The sequence below is a fragment of the Vicugna pacos genome, chromosome 7 (assembly GCF_048564905.1).
Source record: "Vicugna pacos chromosome 7, VicPac4, whole genome shotgun sequence".
NCBI lineage: Eukaryota > Metazoa > Chordata > Mammalia > Artiodactyla > Camelidae > Vicugna > Vicugna pacos.
Window position 1 is genome coordinate 39,393,542 of NC_132993.1, and position 20,153 is coordinate 39,413,694.

A 20,153-nucleotide genomic window follows, 5' to 3' on the forward strand; every position below is an offset into this window, starting at 1 on the left:
GGAGAAATTAACATAATATGGTGACATTTCCACAGCCATCCAAAAGTAATTTGACGATGCTAATTTGAGAGATTGAGACCCCTTGATTCTTCCCGCCCACACATCCATTGTCACTTTGCCTTTTGTGAATTATTTTTCCTTTTGGAACTCACCAGTGCTGTCTTTGGCAAATCAAAGCTAATAATGCATGGCTCTGCCCCATGATTGTGCTAAAAGAAAGGCTGATTCCCTCATGAAGGGAGGGGTATTAATTTGTCTTTTTTAGGACCGACAAAGTGATTGAGGATGACATAATTCTCTTTGAGGTTTTTCTTCCTTTGTCATCGAGCAATTGTTCTTCAGCTGATAGGAGGAGTAGATCACAGCAAGGAAGACGACTGTTGTAGAAGAAATCAGGACTGTTGTGAAATTTATCCTTAGTTCCTGGCCTCTCTTCCCCCACAAAAATTCATAGCCTCTGGGGCAAGAGAGATCTGGTTTGAATCAGGACTTTGTCATTTTGCAGTGAGTAATCTGTGATGCACCTTTTATTTTGAGCCTCACTTTTCTCTTCTGTAAACAGGGATTATGACACGAACCTGGCAGGGGTGTGGGTACTGGTGAGATGGAGCTCTGTGGTGACAGTATGAGGCAGAGCCCGGGTGGCTTAGTAGGTGCTCAAGAAATGCTCTTTTCTCACGTTTCAAAGTTCCTTTCTCTCAGAAAGTGTTACACGAATGGGGGGGATTTTCCATAAACATATTTTAATTGACAAGGATATGTAAAAATTAACATCCAGATGAAGCTTCTGTTTTGTGAATGTGTACAGGACTATGACACACATATTTGTGTGTGTGTGTCGGCTCTTGTAGGGCAGGCGTGTCCAACGGTGACAATATTTCTAGAACAATTCCTTGCATACTGCCTTCAACTCCACCTTTTTCTGCTCCTACATCAAGAAAGCAAATCCACTGACCAAGAGGAATAGAGAAAATTGGCAGAATGGTCTGAAAATGCATTGGACAAGAAAAACCCATTCTAGTCTTACAAAATTTTGGTATTTGTGGTAAACGTGATACTTGAAATTCACAACCCACAAGCAATTGTCCCTCTCAAAATATACTCTTCATTGGTTGGTCTCAGCGAAATCCAAACCTTTGTGAATTTTACAAAATGTTACTACAGATAAGGGTTTGGTGAGTCAATAATCTGTCAATTAGCAGGTTGAAGATTCACTGTTTGAAAAATTATCATTCATTGAATTGACTTAAAATCACAAGTTGGCTAGGTTGTGGGCAGGGAAATTTTGCTCTGTGTCCATGGCCATGACATTCTGGATGGTTTTTTACCCACCCCATTTATTTGGATTTTGAGATCATAAAATGTCTAATTGTGTTTTATTTATCTATGTTCAGGAAGCATAAAAACTATACAAAATGAAAATACTTTCAGTCATCATAAAACATGTGCTATTAAGCACTATCTTAAGAAGAATGTCAGTAGGAGTGTTTTCACTTTAGAATGGACTTAACTTTTCAGCCTTCATACCCAGAGGGGTGGATGTGGGGAGGAAGAAAGTGCACTAGGCCGGTTGAAGAACCTGTGTTCAAATCGTGAATTTGCCTCGTAGGAGCTCCGTGACCTAGGGCATATCACTCAACCTCTCTGAGTTTGTTTTTCCACTTGAAAAATGGGAGTCATTCTAACTACTCACAGAGTTGTGGCAAATGACATTCTACAGGGAAGTTTATCCTGCTTTTCTATTCCTGCCTCTTCTGGATCAGTGCTCTCAGGATGCAGGAATATTTATCTCCTGCAGAATGATTTGTGGGTATCCTTCTAGGGAACTGGAGGAAGCTCCTCTCACTTTCCCAAATGGTCCCTTTCCAGGATTGGTTTGCCTGTTGCCCGGATGGCTCAGTCCCTTTATGTGCTGGCCGGAGAAATAGGAGTCAACAGCATCTGAGCAGGGTGGATGCCAACACTTGGAGAGTGAGAAGAGAAAAGAGGCCTGTAACGGAACACCAGTGTTTAAGGTGCAGAGGAGGGTGGCAGGTCAGCCAGGAGGGAGCTGGGCGTGGGAGTGCAGGAAGATCCAAGTCAAAAGTAGAGGCAGAGGAACCAGTCAGCTGCATCAGACACCCCAGAGAGGTCATCCAGCATGTGCTCTTCTGGTCATCCTCAGGTGCCTAACAGGGCATGTTTCTTTTCTTTGCTGATAGAGGCAGGGGCCAGGAGGGCAGCGGTGGAAAAGGAGTGGCAGAGTCCGGGGGAAACTGTGAAGGGTGAGGACGCAGGAGAGCAAGGTAAGCCCCACTGTGTGCAACTGACATGGTTCACAATCCTCCAGATGCTTTCCTTTCCTCTGCTCTTGCAGCAGCTGAAGGGAACATAGAAGTGATGAGTACTATCAGTTCCAGAGAAATGATGGAAAAAACCAAGACTTAGAGTACTAATGCTTTTTTCAGCCACAGTGGAGCTGGGGTTTGAATCCAACTCTTATGAACCTAAGTCCCGTGCCCTTCGCACTGAACTGGCTGCATCTTTCTGGAGTTTCCTAAGTGTTTCCCAAAGCAGCAGTGCAGCGCTTGGTGCAGGCATCTCGGCCGGACAGAAGGCCACAATTCAGGACTCCACACAGTCTCTTTGTGGGGAAATAACCAAGCACATGTGGTCCATCTTAGCGACCTCGTGGCTAATCACTTTATGATTTCTAGCCTTTACTCCTGCTCCCGTGCTCACTGCCCTTCGCCCTGGTCACTCCTGCTAGATAAGTGGGGGGTCCCTTTGTCCTGGTGAGAAGAGACCACCGAGCAGCCCGAGAAGGTGCTAGGATCTCCGCCAACACAAGGCGCCCCCCAGCGGTGCTGGCGGTAAGCACAGCTGTGTGGACAGCACCCTGGGGGCAGGGGTGGAGGAGGGCGGCCTGTGTTTTTCAAAGTGAAGTTCCTGGTGCTGTGGGCTGTGGCATTTGGGGGATGTTGGACAGAGGGACCCTGTGAGACTTTGAGGGATTTAAAAAAAAAAATCACACTCAGAAGGAGATTCAATTTGGATTCTAAGTATTTCCAAATTAACCCTAGGTGTGGAGTCCTCCAGTCTGAGAATGTTGACAGTCACGTTGTCTCCTAGTGCCTAGTCCCTCCTTGTTTATGTGAAAATTAAGGCTTTTAAAGAAACTTTCTTCTAAGAGTTCAGGATTTTTAAATGGCTTTATAAAGCATTGGAAATGACATGGGCTGTCAGAAGTTTTGGTACTGGAACTTCTCTTAACTAGTTGTTAACACAGTCTGTTTCTCTCTCTGATCCTGTCCGTTTACCTGTAACTTCCCACCCGTCACAAGTTACTACTGTGCAAAATGCTTAAAATGTGAAAAAAAAGCAACAGTGACATAACAGCAGAGCTGTATTTATTGAGTGGTTACTACGTGTTAGCTCCTGCTCTAAGCGCCTTCCACCTATTGTCATTTAGTCCTCACAACAGTCATATGAGGAGACTGAGGCAGAGCCCGTAAGAGCAGCACAAGGATTTGACCTCGGCAGGTCAGCTGTGGAAAACTTGTGCTGTTCATTGTGATGTTTTACTGCACTAACATGAGTGTGAGTAGGATGAAAATGATGTGAGTATGATTAGGATGAAAATAACACTAATAATGTTAAAAAAACAACAAAAACCCCCCAAAACCCTGTCACTTTTGCTCATACCTTTTTATCACTCTTATCTCAAACAAGAGACTAGTGTTAATGTTATATCCTCCAGGAAATTGTGGACTGGACTAATGGCACCCCCTACCCTCTCCTGGGCTTCCCTCTGTCTTAGCACCATGTTCCATTATCATCTGTGGGTCAGCCCATCTAGACTATGAGCTGCCTGAAGGCAGGGACTGAGTCAGAGCCTGACAGGTAGATTGTGGAGCTTGGATGCTGAGCTTCTGGGTAGTCTTGGCATTTTCTCCCCTTCCTTTCTTCCCCGAGTCCTTCAAGGCAGCTGGATCTCCCTCCTTCCCAGGAGAGTCCCTGCTGGGAAGTTTCCAGGATCCACTGGGTATCAGGGGGCAGGTCTGCAGTCTCTAAGGGGCTGCTGACTTTGGGTGAGTCTTCTTCATAATGCTTGGGGTTTTTTCACTTCCTTTTGAGAGCAGGAAGCTGAAGGTGGTCAGTGCGGGGGCCTGGCCAGTGTTGTGGGTGGGAACCAGGACCACAAAAGATACTTGGGGTGGGGGACAGGCTTGGGAGGTGGCTAAGGGCTTCTCTTCCTGGAATAGAAACCTCAAGGGCAGCTCAAGGGCACAGTTCTGTATTCTAGGTTGGGGATGGGAAAGGAATAGGGCCTACCCTGTGGGCTCTAACTAGCACCTGTCTCCTCCCTGCTTATTTATTTCTTTGGACTTGATTAAAGAAGGGAGAGGTTGGAAGAGAAAGAGTGGGTGGAAGGGCTGTCAGATGCGAATGTCTGGAACTTTGCACCCTCTGAGGAGAGAAGAGAGGCAGCCTAGCATAGTGGAGGCCTGGGGAGGAGTCAAATTGGTTCCCATTTAGATCTCATGTAAATCTCATCCTTTGCTGTAGCTGGTCTCAGTTTCTCAATGTGTGAAATGGGAATTGTTGTGAGGGTTAAGATTCTGTAGGTAGAAGGGTCTGGCACGGTGACTGGACTGCAGTGGGTTCCTCAACAAACATGGGCTGAAAATGAGGCTCCACTGACTCGTCTCTTCTTTCAGTTTAATCACTGAATTAACACTTCACTTTGACCCTTTTCTGCTTATTGTTTCCAACACGCGGTCTTGATTTCTAGCGTACTTCAACCGTTCAATTTTCTTTGTGAAAAAGAAAGTTGTCACACATTTTGAGTCAATCCCCAAACCGCCTGCTGAGTGCAGGCTACGTGTCAGTGACAATGCTTTGTGATTTGGAGGAGATCTTGAAAATCAGAGGCAGAATTAATTAAGTCAAGAGGTAACTCATGTTAAAAGAGGAAACCAAATGGCCTCCATTCTCCTAAATGCCCTTTATTGGCTCGAGGGATACTTAAAAAAAAAAATTCAGTTGCCAGATGTATGGCAAGAATTTACCACAGTGAAAAAAATGCCTTTTGGAAGCTTAAATACCTGACAAAAGCGTCTCAGCATTAAATCATTGATACTCCCACCTGCTGCCAACTGTAACTGCTTCCCTTTATCATGATAATACAGACTGATTCTCCGGTAGCGTTTCTGGGTAGCAGGGTAATCAACATCTGGAAAAATCTTCTTGTGATTTTGAGATTTCAGTCATCTTGTCAATACAGAGGCTTTGTGCTTTCCCCACCCATAAAGGTTATTTTTATAGTTCAAGATCATGACTTAGAATTTCCACTACACAAGTCTGTCATCTATTTCTTTTGGCATCAGCTTGCTTTGTATGGTGAACATGCATAATATTTTCATGCATAATATTTTAAAAATTACCAGTAAATAAAGTGTCACATTACTGGTGATGTGGTAGCAGAACTTTTCCATTAGGTCCTGATATGATGGAAGAATGAAATCCAGTCTGAGAAGAGGAGTCAAGAGTTTTTAGACAATGAATATGAATTCTTCTTTACTCAATTGGTGGTAAAGATGGACCACCTTATCCTGATTCATGGAGGTTGGTTAGGGCACATGCTAAACCTAGAAGAGCAATATCCTTGATATGTTAATTTCCACATTTCTTCTTAAAGCTACCGTCAGAACTAGAATATCCATGTATTCATTCAACAAGTATTTATTAACTGCCTACTTAGTGCTTGGATTTTTCTAGGTATTTGGAGTATTTCAGTGAACAAAACATACATGGCCCTCATGAAGCTTACAGTCTAGGGTCATTTATTTGGCTCAGAATAATTTGGTTTAATATATTTCTTAAATCATAACTTTTTTCTTCATGGATTATTTTATTAAGATTGTTATTCGAAATTATATTTTTATTTTTTAATGAAGTGTAGTCAATTTACAATGTTAATTTCAGATGTACAGCAAAGCTATTCAGTTCTATACATAAATACATATATATATATACATACATATAAATAAATTTTCAGTTTCTTTTCTTTAATGGCTCATTACAAGAAACTGAATATAGTTCCCTGTGTATATAGTAGGTTAAAAAATTTTAAACATGAAAAACACAGAAACTAGTTAGAGACCTGTGTTTGTATTAACAATTAACTTTTAAAATGTTTTTCTTTTTTTTTTTCTAATTGTGGGCATAGTAAAAAATTTGGAGGACACAGGAAAGAAGAAAGTAAATTCCACCAAGATTCCTGAGTGGGAGGACAAGACTTTACTCGCTGCCTCTGGGAAACCAAATTACCTATAATTCCAGCTCTAGAATATAATCATTATTACAATTTTGGTGTGTTTCCTCCCTGTCTTTTTAAAGTGCATTTTTCACATAGTTGTGACAATATTGTATCCAACTTTGTAGTTTGCTCTTTTTTCTTAAGTACAGTTTATCTTCACTCTGTGTTGTTCTGTGATATTTACTCTAAAACACCAGCATCCTTATCATTATCATCAACAGCAGGGGCCACATCCGGACACAAAGAATGATGTGTGTGTGTGTGTTTAGCTAGCTCTGTGTATCTGTGTGGGTGTGTGTTTGCTGGTGACAAGGAACGTGTTTGCTGTCCGGTTTGAGGTGAATCACTAAGCTGGAAGAGAGTCCTGGATGAATTTAGCTGCCAGTGAACAACAGATGGGAGAGAATCTCTCTATTACAAGTCACTTCAGCAAATAGTTGCATCCACTCTGGTGTCAGAAATTCCCTTTTGAGCTGCCTGTCTGTTCCCTTTGGTTCCAGCGTTCTTGGTACTTTTGATGATTCTGTTGCCAAGGTTGCCACTGAGAGGAGTTACCTTCTCCAGAGATTTCATAACCACAGTAAGGAGATCTAACTCCATAACTCCATTCTTTGTTATTGGCGGGCTTGAAATGAAATGTACATGTAAAATACTTAGCTCAGAGCCTGAATCATGGTGGCTGGACCCATGTTAGACCCCTATGAAACCATGCTCCCCCTCCAAGTCCAAGTCAGATGTATGACGACTCTAATGGCTATCCACTGGGGACCTATTGCTGTGCAAGTTGTAACCTTGGCTGCTCTGTATTTATTTCTAATCTTTATTCCCTGGAGCCTCGCCAGGCATCTTTGATGTGGCCAATTCTGCTGGCTGGCTAAAGATTATTCACCGAATTTCTGGCTGCTGTTCCCCTTGCCTCATAACATACTGACATTTTTGTATTTCTACATATTTCTGGTTTCTAGTTCTATAAAGGAAAAAACCATATGTCACAAGATGATGCAATTTCCAACTACTAAATGAAGTCTACTTTTGGCTTTCTTTCTAAAGCCAGAGCTATAGCATACTATTAAAATTGTCTATAGTCTTAAACCTTCTGTAAGTGATAACACCAACAGCAGATCACATGAAAAAGAGGTGTTCTTTCTAGGGCAAAGCTTTAATTTATATCTTGGTGGTGGGCTTAGGAGCTTTGATTGAGTGAGCCTCGATTATGATTGAAAGGTTACAACTCTGATTGGGGGACAGATTTTCCCCTCAGCCATTGGCACGCAGGTGTAAACTATGTCTGCACCTGGTGAATTGGAAATTGGTCAAAATAATGGAGAGGATAGTGTTTCAAAGGATCCATGTTTCTCAAACCCTCTTTTCTTTTCTAGTTTTCATTTTCCAGAGTCCCTTTTGCTGTTTGGTGGGGCCATATGACTAATTTCTGGCTAATGGAATGTAGGAGAAGGGATACGTGTTTCTTCCAGGCTGCTGGGGGGAGTCATTGAGGAGATGTGTCTGCTGGTTGACCCATGAGCTGGACCCAGGCAACTGGAGTCTTCTTACCCCCTCCCCTGTCCTTGGCCACCTGCCTTCTGCATTTTCAGAAACTTCTCCAAGGATACAGCCTTTAGATAGAAATGTGGGGTTGAGACTGTCTGGATGGTATATGTAACTGAACCCAGTTAAGTCCTCTATATAAACTTTTAAAATTTGGTAGGTAGGTGTGGAAATTTACTCATCTTGTGGCCACTCAAGGCAAGCCTGTTAAGAAAATCCCTTGTTTATTAAAACTGCCACCCACCAATCTGGAGTGATCTGCTTCCTTCTTCAGTCTCTCCCTCTCCTCTGCATTGGTCTTTGTAACGAGCAAGAAATAAACCTTTAGTGTGGTGTCAGGCCGCTGAGACTTTGGATATTTGTTACAAAAATTAGCTACACAAACTAATGCAGGATTTGGTACATAAATATTAGTTCAATAAATATTAGTGTTTTTTTCTGCTGGTCCCCAGGAAGCACAGAATGTCAGCATCCTCTCAAGGAAGTCTGAACTGAGAAGAGTATGTCTAAGCAAAGCCCTTGAAAGAAAGTCAGGAATCAAGCAGAGAAGCCAAATGCATTGCTAACCGCACATGGTGGGATTTGCAAGGAAGACTTGCCTGACCTCCTCGTTTCAGAGCCAGATAGAAACATCACGATGGAAACAGTTTGGAAACAGACCAGGAATGTTTGGGTTGAATGCCGCAAACTGGCAGTGGTTCTCATCCCTGGCTTCTCACTATAATCATCTGGTGAGCTTTAAAAAATACCAATGCTTAGCTGTCTATCCCCATTCAAGACTAGTGAATCAGAATCTGTTTTGGTGAGCCCTGATGTCTTATGTGATTGACTAGTTCCATAGGTGATCTTTCTTTTTTTTTTAATTCTTGTTTTTAATTGAAGTGTAGTCGATTTTCAATGTTAGTTTCATGTGTACAGCAAAGTGATTTAGTTATACATATACATACACATATATATTTTCAGATTCTTTCCATTACACTCATTGCAAGAAATTGAATATAATTCCCTGTGCTATACAGTAGGTCCTTATTGTTTATCTGTTTTATATATTGTAAAGTGTAGCTGTTAATCCCAAACCCCTGATCTGTCCCTCCCTGACCTTCCCCTCAGGTAAGCACAGTTTGTTTTCTATGTCCCTGAGTCTCCATAAGTGATCCTGGCATGCCGCTGTTGTTGAGAACCACTGCTGCAAATGATATTGAAGCATCTGTGCCTCGTCTTTACTGAGCAGTGGGTACTAGTGTGAAGCATACTTAGATGAACCAAAGGTACTGAGTAACATTATGGCATGCTAAATAAAGGTAAGAGATAGTTGCAGCCAGAAGAAATTATGGTTCAAATACACCATTTTCCAAGACATCTATGCCTTTTTTTTTCCTGCAGAGCTAGAAGGTCAGCCTGTGGGATTGCCATGGTGCCTTTGAGTTCCATTCCCTGTGCTCTTGGTGGTCTGATCAGGGAAATATTCTGGAGTCCTGGAGCCCAAAGTCCCCGTCTATGTTTGTCATGAGCCATGTTTATGGTCTCTTGGAGAAACAAAGGAGCTTCATGTTCATGATGCTGGCTCGTGTAGGGATGAGACAGCAGGGAGTTAGTGGCCACTGTGGATAACAGGGCATCATGGTAGTGATTGCTAGTAAAGGTTTATGCCTTTAAGGGTGTGGGAAAATTGAATGGAAGTCAGATTTATATTGAACTTAAATACCTGCTATGATTTTGGGAAACCTTATCAAATTCAGTGCCGCCTGATTAAAATAGCCCAAAACATTAATCTAAAGAGAAAGGGTGCAAGGCTGTGCTGTAGGCAGAGGAATCATCAGCTCTCATCTGACTTTTCTTCTTTGGGAAACACTTTGTACTGTTGGAGGTACACTCGGTACTGTGACTGCCGTGCACTATTTGTTCATCCCTTCATTTAACAACTTCTAATGGTGAGTTACATTGTGCAAGGTGCCAAACAAGTGAGTAAACATGGTCCCTCCCTTCAAAGATCTTTTTGAAGGAACTTTCACTTGTAACTTGTGCATTTATAAGGCCCTGCAAAAGAAGCCTGATTATGCCCATTTCACCAGAGAAAAAGGTGAGACTCAGACCAATTAAGCCACTTGTCTGAGGTAACATATCTGGCAGCCCCTCTATTGTCACCCAAGGCTTATGACTCAGGTTCAGGGGTCTCCCTGGGGAGAAGAGCCAATGGCTGCTGGAAGCTGGGGAGAGGAGAAAGATGCTGGCCAAGGCTAATGTTCCCTTTCAGACCTACCAGGGAAGGGGTCTCTGAAACAAAGCATCAGTGTGAATTCAAGACTCTTCTAATCATTTCACCACAGGGAAAAGTATATGAATCTTAAGGCAGATGAGGAAACAGAGGGGGCCAGGAGAGGACTTCAGGAGTCCTCAAATGTCCCGAGGTTGCTTGGGCCAAGAAGCAGAGTCAGATCTATGGAGAGAAATGCCTTCATGAGCCAAGAGAGATCTCACCACAGACTGTCACTGTGCCAGGGGCTTCTCAAGCTCATGCCACTTTTCTCAGATTGTCCTTGGCATTCAAACCTTCCTTGTGATGTGGAATATGACCCCTGCATGTTCTGTGATCCCCGAGTCCTCTCCAGCTGCTTGATGGCCACTAGTATCCATTTCCCATCTTCTCCAGATTCTTTCTTATTATCTTTCTCCTATTAGGGTTCTCCAGAGAAACAGAACCAACAGGATGGATGGATGGATGAATTTCTTTCTTTCTTTCTTTCTTTCTTTCTTTCTTTCTTTCTTTCTTTCTTTCTTTCTTTTTCTTTCTTTCTTTCTTTCTTTCTTTCTTTCTTTCTTTCTTTCTTTCTTTCTTTCTTTCTATCTATCTATCTATCTATCTATCTATCTATCTATCTATCTATCTATCTAATCTCTCTGGAGAGAGATTGGTTTATTTTAAGGAATTGGCTCATGTGATGGTAGAGGCTTGGTGAGTCCAAAATCTGCTTGGTAGGCGGACAGGCTGGAGACCTGGGGAAGAGTTGCAGTTTGAGTGTAAAGACTGTCTGTTGGGAGAATTCTTTCTTGTGAGGGGTGGTAAGTCTTTTTTATAATAAGATCTTCAACTGATTGGATGAGGTTTGCCCACACTGGGGAGGGTAATCAGCTTTCCTCCAAGTCCACTGATTTAAAATTTAATCTCTTAAAAAAAAATCCTCAAAGAAACATTCAGAGTGTTTGACCACATAGCTGAGTACCACGGCCTGGCTAAACAGATACTTAAAATTAGCCACACAGTCCCTTTGCCCCTCACATGCACATTCTACCTGTCAAAGTGTGCATGAAAAATGATACATCCAAATGCCCATTCTCTGGCTTGTTCTCTGCAAGTGTGGTTAGAATCTTCTTTATAAAAACTGAATCTGATTATAGCAGTGTAGTGGCTTCTGTCCAGGTCCGTCTCTCTCCCATGCTCTTACCACTCCCAACTGCTGCATTGGCATTTCTTGGCCTGAGCGGGGTTCATCTGGCCACCATATCTTGCTCTGCTGCCATGTCTGTGGGCCAGGAATACAGTTGCTCTTCTGCATCTGTGGATTTAATCAGCTGCATATCGAAAATATTTGGGGGGGGGAGGGTATAGCGTGTGCTTTGCGTGCACGAGGTCCTGGGCTCAGTCCGCAATATCTCTGTTGCATAAATGAATATAATTACCTCTCCCCTACAAAAATTTAAAAAAGGGAGAATACTTGAAAAAATTTTCCAGAAAGTTCCTAAAAAGCAGAACTTTATGTCAAGCTCAGACAACTATTTATATAGCATTTACATTGTATTAGGTATAAGTAATGTAGAGATGACTTAAAGTTTATGGGAGGATGTGTGTAAGTTATATGCAAATACTACACATTTTATGTGATACTTGAGCATCTGTGGATTTTGGCATCCGAGAGGGGTTCTGGAACCAATCCCCTGCAGATGCTAGGGGATGACTGTAGCAGCCTTTGGGAGCAATCCTTAACCAGTGACTGAAGGAATGCTCTGGCTCCTTCTCTCTTCTAGTTGACAACTGAGGCATGTGCCTTACGCTGGCTCTTGATGTTCTGTGGAGGATTAAGCTGCCCACAGTGCTAGTTTTTCTTTATTGCTGCTTTCCCTTCCCTGTCAAACTTCTCCACTCCCTTCCTGATAGTTCCCATCTCCTGTAAAAGCATTGCATGCTCTCTAATCCCTATAGGAGAAAGTCCAAACTCCCCAGCGTGAAAACCAAGGTCTCTCATGATCTGACTCAAACTTAGCTCTCCAAGTATCATGTATGGCCTGTGGACCATTCCCAGTTTTCCCCAGGATTCTGTAGGGCTTATGAGCCAAGGCAAGGAGTTTTTTTTTTTTTAAATTTTTAAAACCTAAATTCTAAGAGTTCATTCTGTTAGTTTATTCTAAGAGCTATTACTTTGTCCTGAGAGTTTTTCTCGAGTGATGGGGATTCACTGAAGGGTTTTAGGCAGAGAAAGGACATGACTAAATTTATATTTTAAAAGGTCACCTTTGCTGCTGGGTAGACAAAGCCTTGGAGCAAGAATGGCAGCAGGTTGTGGGGTTAGGGGGCTGTTGTGACAGTTCACGTGAGAGATAGTGTAGCCTGGATTAGGGGAAGGGGGAGCACAGGGAGGAGTGGATAGACATTGAAGTGGTAGTTCCATCAGGACTTGGAGACAGAAGGGACAGTCATGACTCACAGGCCTGATCTGATGGTAGAGTGTTTGGGAGGACATTTACAGAGATGGGACCATTGGCGGTAAAGAGTGAGGCTTTGATATTCTGGAGATACTATCCAGAAGAACCCCCAAATAGCTGACCATGAGGGCCATGTGGGAGCAACACTCAGCCGTGTCCATTCACCAAGTTCTGTCTTTGTCCTGGCCTGGGCTGCTTCCCCCAGGGGAAGGGGATCCTTTCCTAATCCTCACAGAGGTGCCACGTGGCTCTTCCCAGCAGAGATCTTTGCCCTAGAGAGTTGGGCCCAAGGAACCTTTATCAGTCAGAGAAGAAATTCTCTTCCTATGGGGATAACTGGAAAGAGGGCAGTAAAGGCTGGTGCAGGCTGGGAAAGGGAGTAGAAGCATTATCCCCCTCCTCCAACACCTGACCCTGGAGGTGGATTAGGAAGATGGAGAGTTCAGATTTGGATGAGTCAAGGTTAGGTGCCTATAAGGCCTCCTAAAAAAAAAGGAGATACCCTGTTGCTTGGGAAAGTGATCTGGGCTAGAAACTGATACTTGAGAGTCATCAACAGAGTTATCAAGGTGAAGAGCATTGCTCAGCAGAGAAGGAATGAAGTGAGAAGAGGTTCCAGGATAATATCGAGCTTCTCTGGTTAACAACAGCAGTAAAGGAACTAGCCAAGAAAGCTAGAGGGAAAAGCAGGAGAAGCTGTGCCCTAGATGCCCAGGGAACAAAAGACATCCTAACTGACGCGGCATGGTTCACAGAACTAGATACTGCTGTGAGGCTGTGATGATGAAGGCCACAACATGTCTGCTAAATGCAGTATCGTGGCGTGGGGAGGGGGATGGAGGCTGGTGTGTGGGAGAGTAACTGAACTTTTCCTGAGGGACAGCTTCCTGTCCAACCTCTGGACTCTAGCTCTCAGGAAGCCTGTGAGTGCCTGCAGCTCAGTTGAGTGATGGAGGCCTAGAGCCTCTGGCCCCTTTGCTCACGGGGTGACTGATGCTTTGAGCCTTGGACCCAGGGGTGAGTGAGCTCTGAGCCTTGCTCCTCTTGCCTCTGAGTGTGGGCTGTCTCAAGCATCCTATGCAGAAAACAAGAACAAAAGGGACCTAGTGTCCTAGTCATGATGATGATGTTAAAAATAGCATTTATTGGAAGTTTACTGTAGGTCAGGTTCAGGGTAAATCTTCAATATAAATTATCTCATTGTAACTAACATAGTCCCTATAAGATAGGTATTGCATCTCCATTTTATTGAAGAAAAAAATTGAGATTCAGAGAGGCTAAGCAGTGTGCTCAAGGTCACACAGCTAGCAAACAGAGGAGCTTTTTGTTGTATTTATTAGTTTTAAATGCTATTAACCTATTTATTATGAGCTAGCTCTGAAGCTCATCACAGAGGAAGAAAGAAGGTGACTGGAGAGAGGAAATAACTGAAAATAACTGTCTTGTCCCAGTCACATCACCTCCTGGCCTTTGAGCATTGCTTGTTACATCTGTGTTCACTCTATAATTCATCAAATGTTTCAGCAAGGGCCTATTCTGTGCCAGGCACTTGTGCTGGGGCTGGGATGGAAGACCCATCCCTGCTACCAGCAGCTCATATTCTTGTGGGGTGACCAGCATGCAAACAAACAGTGTGCATGCAGTGTGATGTGTCTAGGATGGCGACGTGGAATGGGGTCCAGGGGAGGCTTGAAATGGACTAGCCACCTCACTCCAGAAAGGGCAGGCAGGAGATGCTTTCTGGAGGACCTGGAACATCAGTGGAGACTTGAAGGATGAGGAGGGGGTCTCTAGGCAAGCCAGATGGGCTGAGGGAGAAGAATATTCCAGGTTTGTTATTCTGGATTATGAAAAAGAAATTCAAGACCTTCGTTTTGGTCTCCCCACTCCCACTGCAGAGTGTCTCCAGTTCTCAAAATCTCCTAATTGCAAAGACTATTGTAAAGTTCTCCCCAAATTCTTATTGCAAAAAAGAAATTTAAATTACTCTGATTTGCTCCTGATGTTGTGAGGAAAGCATTGATCTGCTAGTCCCTCAACTAATATTTTTTTGAGACACAGAAGGATTATTTGAGACACTGAAGGCAGGTACTGACAAGTAGTCATTTTGACAGATGCACTAATAATATGTAAACTTAGAAGGAAAGTTGAAAAATAGACAGGGCGCCATCCCTATCACAAAGGAAGATTACCTCATTGTGCAAACAGAATTCTGTAATCTCCATCAGGGCCTTTGAGGCATCTTTCTGGGAAATTCTTCTGACCCTCAAGTGTGTAAGCACTTTGCCTTTTATTCGCCCTGTTTATTTAGATGGTCTCTGCCATTCCTGGGTGGGCCTAATTAATGCGAGAAACAAAGAATAGACTGTAGGGAAGCAATAAGATAGAATCAGAATGAAACCGAGAAGGGTGTTAATGACAGCTGAAGAGGGGTCGCCTCCACAGATGTAGACTTTCTGAGACTGCTCTCTTGTTTGGACCCCTGGCTCCAGAGACTGTTTAGGGACTAACTTGTCTTGTAAAGTCCTCAAAGGCAGGGACTGTTTCTTGGTTAGCATGATTCCTAACACATAGCTGGCACTCAGTAATGCCAGTTTAACTCCACCCTTTCTCTGTTTATTTTTTCCTTCTCTACATCCTTCCTTGAAGGAAGTGTGTTGGATGGATTAGTTAGGACTTATGGTTGCAAGCAACAGAAACTCCCTTATGTAGGTCGCTCACAGAAAGGGAGTGTAGTAAAAGGTACTAGGGCATCTCACAGAATTTAGGAGGAGCTGATTTTCAGATACAGGCTGGAACTGGCCTGGAATGTGCTGGAACTTTCTCTTCACCTCTCACAATTCCTATTCCCAGCAAAGATACTCATTAGCCCTACCTGGGTCATACCAAGTATAGCCAGAATAGGGCTGCAGTTCAGAAACTTCATTGTCTACAGCCATTTCTGTGATGATGTGAATGCAGGGGGGCCCTTCCCACAATTTGGAGTGGTTGTCAGAGAGCCTAGTGACTGGCCCTGAGGGCCAAGAGCAATGCTTCTTTTGGGGTAGCTTGGGTTTACAATTCTTGGGCCATTGGCTATTGGGAGAATTCCAAATGGTAGATGGCTTCCTACCTGAGAATGATTGAAATGCATTAATGAAGTGCTCAGGAGCTGTCTTCTGTTTGGTATGACAGATAAAGAGTTATTTTCTTAGTAACATGACTTTTTAGTAACATATGCTACATGTAGTCTCATGTTTTCCTAGAGGTTTAAAAACCAATGAACAATAAGTACTTGCCGTTGACATTCTTTCTCTTATATAGAAACAGGTATCAGCCCCTTTCATAGGGAATATCAAAGGACTTGATATTAGCACCTGAGTCAGAGGAGTGTCCTGCCAGATTTTAATTTTTCCATATATAGTTGTTATATTTTGAAGGACATTATTTGATCCATGAGCTATGAATTGATTTAGGTACTAAGTTCAGTTCCTATTCTACTTCTTGGGATGAAACCAGGCTTATGCATTACATCTTGGGAGAAGTTAATTTTAACCCAATTAATCTTAGGTAATTACTGGATCAAACTATTATTATACATCTTGTTTCTTTCCTTCCTTCTTTCATTCATCAAACATTTGTTGCTGTGCCTTCCTTGTTAGAATACATTCCAGTAATTAAAAAAAGATCAATTACCTTCCAAATTTATTTAAAAATAAATATAATAAAACTAGAAGTTATCGAAACCTCGACAGGTGTATAGTATTTACTATAATCCAGGAGCCAGCAAACATTTTCTGTAAATGGAGAGATAGCAAATATTTTTGGCTTTGCAGGCCATACAGTCTTGGGCATGACTGCACAATTCTGCCTTTTGATTTAAAAGCAGCCATACACAATATGTAAAGAAATGAGCATTTAGTTTGTTGTAAGAGTCCCACACTGAGTAGCTATGTTCCAATAAAACTTTATTTGTGGACACTGAAATTTGAATTCCATGTAGTTTTAATGTGTCACATATTCTTCTTTTGAATTTTTTTAAATCACTTAACAGTGTAAAACCATTCTTAGCTTGAAGATCCTACAAAAATAGGTGATGGGCTGAATTTGACCTGCAGGTCTGTTTGCCAACCCCCGATCTAACAGTAAGAGCATTGGATCCACTCATCTGCTTGGCTGTCGTAGTTTAGTTTTCTTACTTCACAGATATTCTTAAAGGAGCATTTCTGAAAAAGCAAGCAAAAGCAATGCTTTTTCTTTCTTTTTTTTTTATCTTAGTCTTGAACTCATTCTTTCTTGGCTTATGTAATGTCAACATTCAACTTCATTTGGTTTGTTGTAAGAGCCCCACACTGAGAAGGCTGCTTTAAGACTCTGCAGTTGAAGCAGTGCATTCAGTGGTTCTGTAGGTGTGCAGTCTCTAAAACCAGGGAGAGAATGATTCTGGGGAGAAGCAATTTAAAAACAGTTCTAATTGTTCAGGCAAGTTATTTTTACCAGTCTTTAGGGGACAGATAAATGATCACATTGTTATTATTTTTATAGATTATATTTCTAAAAGCTTTTCTGCTAAGAATGATTAAATACTAAGTTTTAATTTCACTCACTCAAGGAAAATTTTCCATCATATTGGGATTTTTCTTCTTGATAAATTACCATAGGAGACTATAACTCAGGGCTTTCAGGCTCCTCATTCCAGAACTTATGGTGACACCAAAGAAGATAGGTGCTTCTGCTAAAGGTTTGGGAAAATGAGAGAAATACAGAGAAATGAGAACTGTAAGAAAATTTTGGGGGTTACTGTATTAAAAATACATTATATGTAACATGTTATATATAAAAAACTTTCTATACTTAAAATTAATGATGATCAAAATAACAAAAATATATTCTTGTTATGAAGAAGAATTTTCCATGGTGTCAACATAATGAAACTTGTGAATCACCTGGTGACTGATCTCAATAACTAAATGCCCACTGCATGCCTGGTTTTCACCCGTTTCCTCTCACTTAATCCTCATGGTAAGATAATAAAAGCAGGCTCAGGGAGGTCTAGCATCTTGCTTAAGGTCATATAGCTAGTAAGTGGAGACAGATTTCATACTCAGGTCTGTCTGTCCTTACAGCCTTTTTCATGCTTTCACATTGTAACCAGTTCCAGTCTCTCTTTTTCTTAAAAAATTGCATTATAGTCAGTTTACAATGTTGTGTCAATTTCTGGTGTACAGCATAATAGTTCAGTCATACATATACATGCAAGAGCACTGGATCCACTCATCTGCTTGGCTGTCTTGGTTTAGTTTTCATGTTCTTTTTCATTATAGGTTACTACAAGATATTGAGTAGAGTTCTCTGTGCTATACAGTATAAACTTGTTGTTTATCTATTTTATATATAGTAGTATCTGCAAATCTCCAACTCCCAGTTTATCCCTTCCCACCCTCTTCCCCCTCTGGTAACCTTAAGTTTGTTTTCTATGTCTGTGAGTCTGTTTCTGTGCCAGTTCTATTCTCAAGGAGCACCTCAGGGTATGAAGCAGCCCCTGACTCCCAAGCTGAGACGTGCCATTCTGTGTGACGTGAGGTCTGTGGCACCCATTGCCTTTTGGGTCGGTTAATCTTGCCATTAACCTAAGCAAGCTATCAATGTGACTGTAGTTGTAGGTCTTCCTGGAGAGAACTTATAATTGAAATTCCAACTACATCTGGAAAAAATACCCATTTTTCTAAAAATATATGGTGAATTGAAGAGAATTCAATTACTGAGATGTTTATCAACCTGGTTTCCAGTGGGCTTGAGGGTTTTATGGTTTCCCTGAAATTGCATGTAGGATACCACCCAGGTGTCTATATGTACCTTTTTCTAGTATTAGTTAGATTCTGAAGACATGTGGACTTATTGCTCTCTAAACTCAGAAACAACTGGGGATATACCTGATTGACTATGTTAATATTGACAGGTGTTCAGTAATTATGTCAAATTCCATCACAAGTGAGGTTAAATTAACTGTAGTCCCCTAATAGCCTGAGCACAGCACTGTCATTCCCCTGTGTTACACTGGGTGGACCGCACCAAAGGACTCAGCTCTGGTCTCATCACTTAAGTGAGCTCCCCAGCCCCTGACACAGAACAGTGCAACTGTAAATCCTTAGCAGTTGCTTGCCATTGGAGGGAGTGAGTTCCCCTGTATAAACCTTGCCTAACTCAGTCATTTCTGGTACTGGAAGGAACAGTGATTGATTTGTGTCATAAAATGAAACTTCTGTATCCAAATGCTGCCACTTTCTAGCTGTAGGACCTTAGTAAAGCCCCTTTTGGCCTCAGTTTCCTCTTCTGTAACAAGAGGGTTAGCTGTAGGATTGGTTAAATCTTTCTCAACTCCACAAATTCCAGTAATCTCTATTTGGCAACACAAATTCCAGGAGTCTTTTTGGCAAAACCAAATTCGAAAGAGCTCGGACAAGCCTTTTGGAACAGAGTAGAACTCGGACGTCGTAGAGCCTCTGCGTGAAAGTGCATAGCCACAAGTATGGATTACTTTGATAATTGTCTTCTGCCTAGGGACTGTTGAGAAGTAACCTTAGCGGGGCTCCAGGCTTGTTAAGGGGGTAGCTGCTGGGAGGAAGTGGGCGTGGCGATTTTTCCCAACTTCCTTGTTTGGAACAAACTTTGGCAACATCTGACCGGCTTAGATGTTTGCTTTTCCATCTGTTGGTGTGCTTTTTGGGAGCTCTCCTGCCTGCCAGAGAAAACATCTAGCAGAAGCACGACGCCGAATCTTAACCATTCCCTTGGGTCCCCAAACCCCACCATCCTCCAGAGAGGGGAAGGCGAAGATGAGATAGAAAACAGACGTGCCTGGAACGCGCTGGCTTCAGAGGCTCCCAGGGAGTAGGCTGGCGAAGACTGGGGTTTCGGCACCCCCCCACCCCCCACCAGCCCGCAGACGCACGCACGGGTGCGCCTTGTCTCCCTTTCTTAGTACTCCTCTCGTCGTAGCTGGAACCTGGCATTGGAGATGGGGCAGTAGCGAGGCTCGCTGGCTCCGCCGTGTGCCTATTGCGTTCGTCGACTTCGCGGTCCCGGCGCCTGCAGCCGGCGCGCTCCGCTCACAGCGAGCGGCGGACCTGCAGGGACAGCGCGCCGCGCGCCCGGGGGAGGGGACGCGGCCGAGTGCGGGGCGCCGGCGCGGGGCTGCGCGCTCCGCCGCAGGGGACCCCGGGACGCCGCCGGCCGAGCCATGACGGACACCAGCAACAGGAAAGAGGGCTTCAAAAAATGCCGGAGCGCCACTTTCAGCATCGATGGCTACAGCTTCACCATCGGTGAGAACTTTTCATCCTCTGTTCAACTCCTGGCTTGGGCAAACCCCCTTCCCGGTGGCGGGGAGGGTCCTTTCTGAGCGGAGAGAAGGGGGCAGTCCGAGGTCGGTCTGGGCCGCGAGGCGCTCGCCAGGCGGGAGACCCGGGGAGTGGCGACAGGGCTGGGGAGCCGCATGTGTGGCCCGGTCACTGCGCCCGGGGCTGTCGCTGCGCCCGGGGCTGCCTCCGCGGCGCCCCTTGCGCCGCACTAACCAGGCATTCCGCCGAAGCTGGTTTTTAGGATCACACCTTTCTGAACCGCTCGA

The 20,153-nt window shown here is 43.3% G+C and overlaps 1 protein-coding gene across 9 annotated transcripts in view; it reads left to right on the plus strand.

The window, feature by feature from the left end:
• The window catches only part of PDE1C (phosphodiesterase 1C), a 482,123-nt gene that overhangs the window by 23,327 nt on the left and 438,643 nt on the right, over positions 1-20,153 (plus strand). For 5 of the 9 annotated variants that reach the window (XR_012074369.1, XM_072964711.1, XM_072964709.1 and 2 more), the window contains exon 1: positions 19,767-19,851. The exons of 1 other annotated variant lie outside the window; for it this stretch is intronic. Coding sequence is in view for 5 of the 8 variants with exons in the window: in XM_072964711.1 (XP_072820812.1) it covers positions 19,767-19,851 (85 nt within the window). In the remaining 3 variants the exon portion in view is untranslated. Of the gene's footprint in view, positions 1-1,938; positions 2,016-2,201; positions 2,286-19,762; positions 19,852-20,153 lie in introns of those variants that run through there. 3 more of the 9 variants (XM_031674187.2, XM_072964716.1, XM_072964708.1) reach the window with 3 other exon arrangements.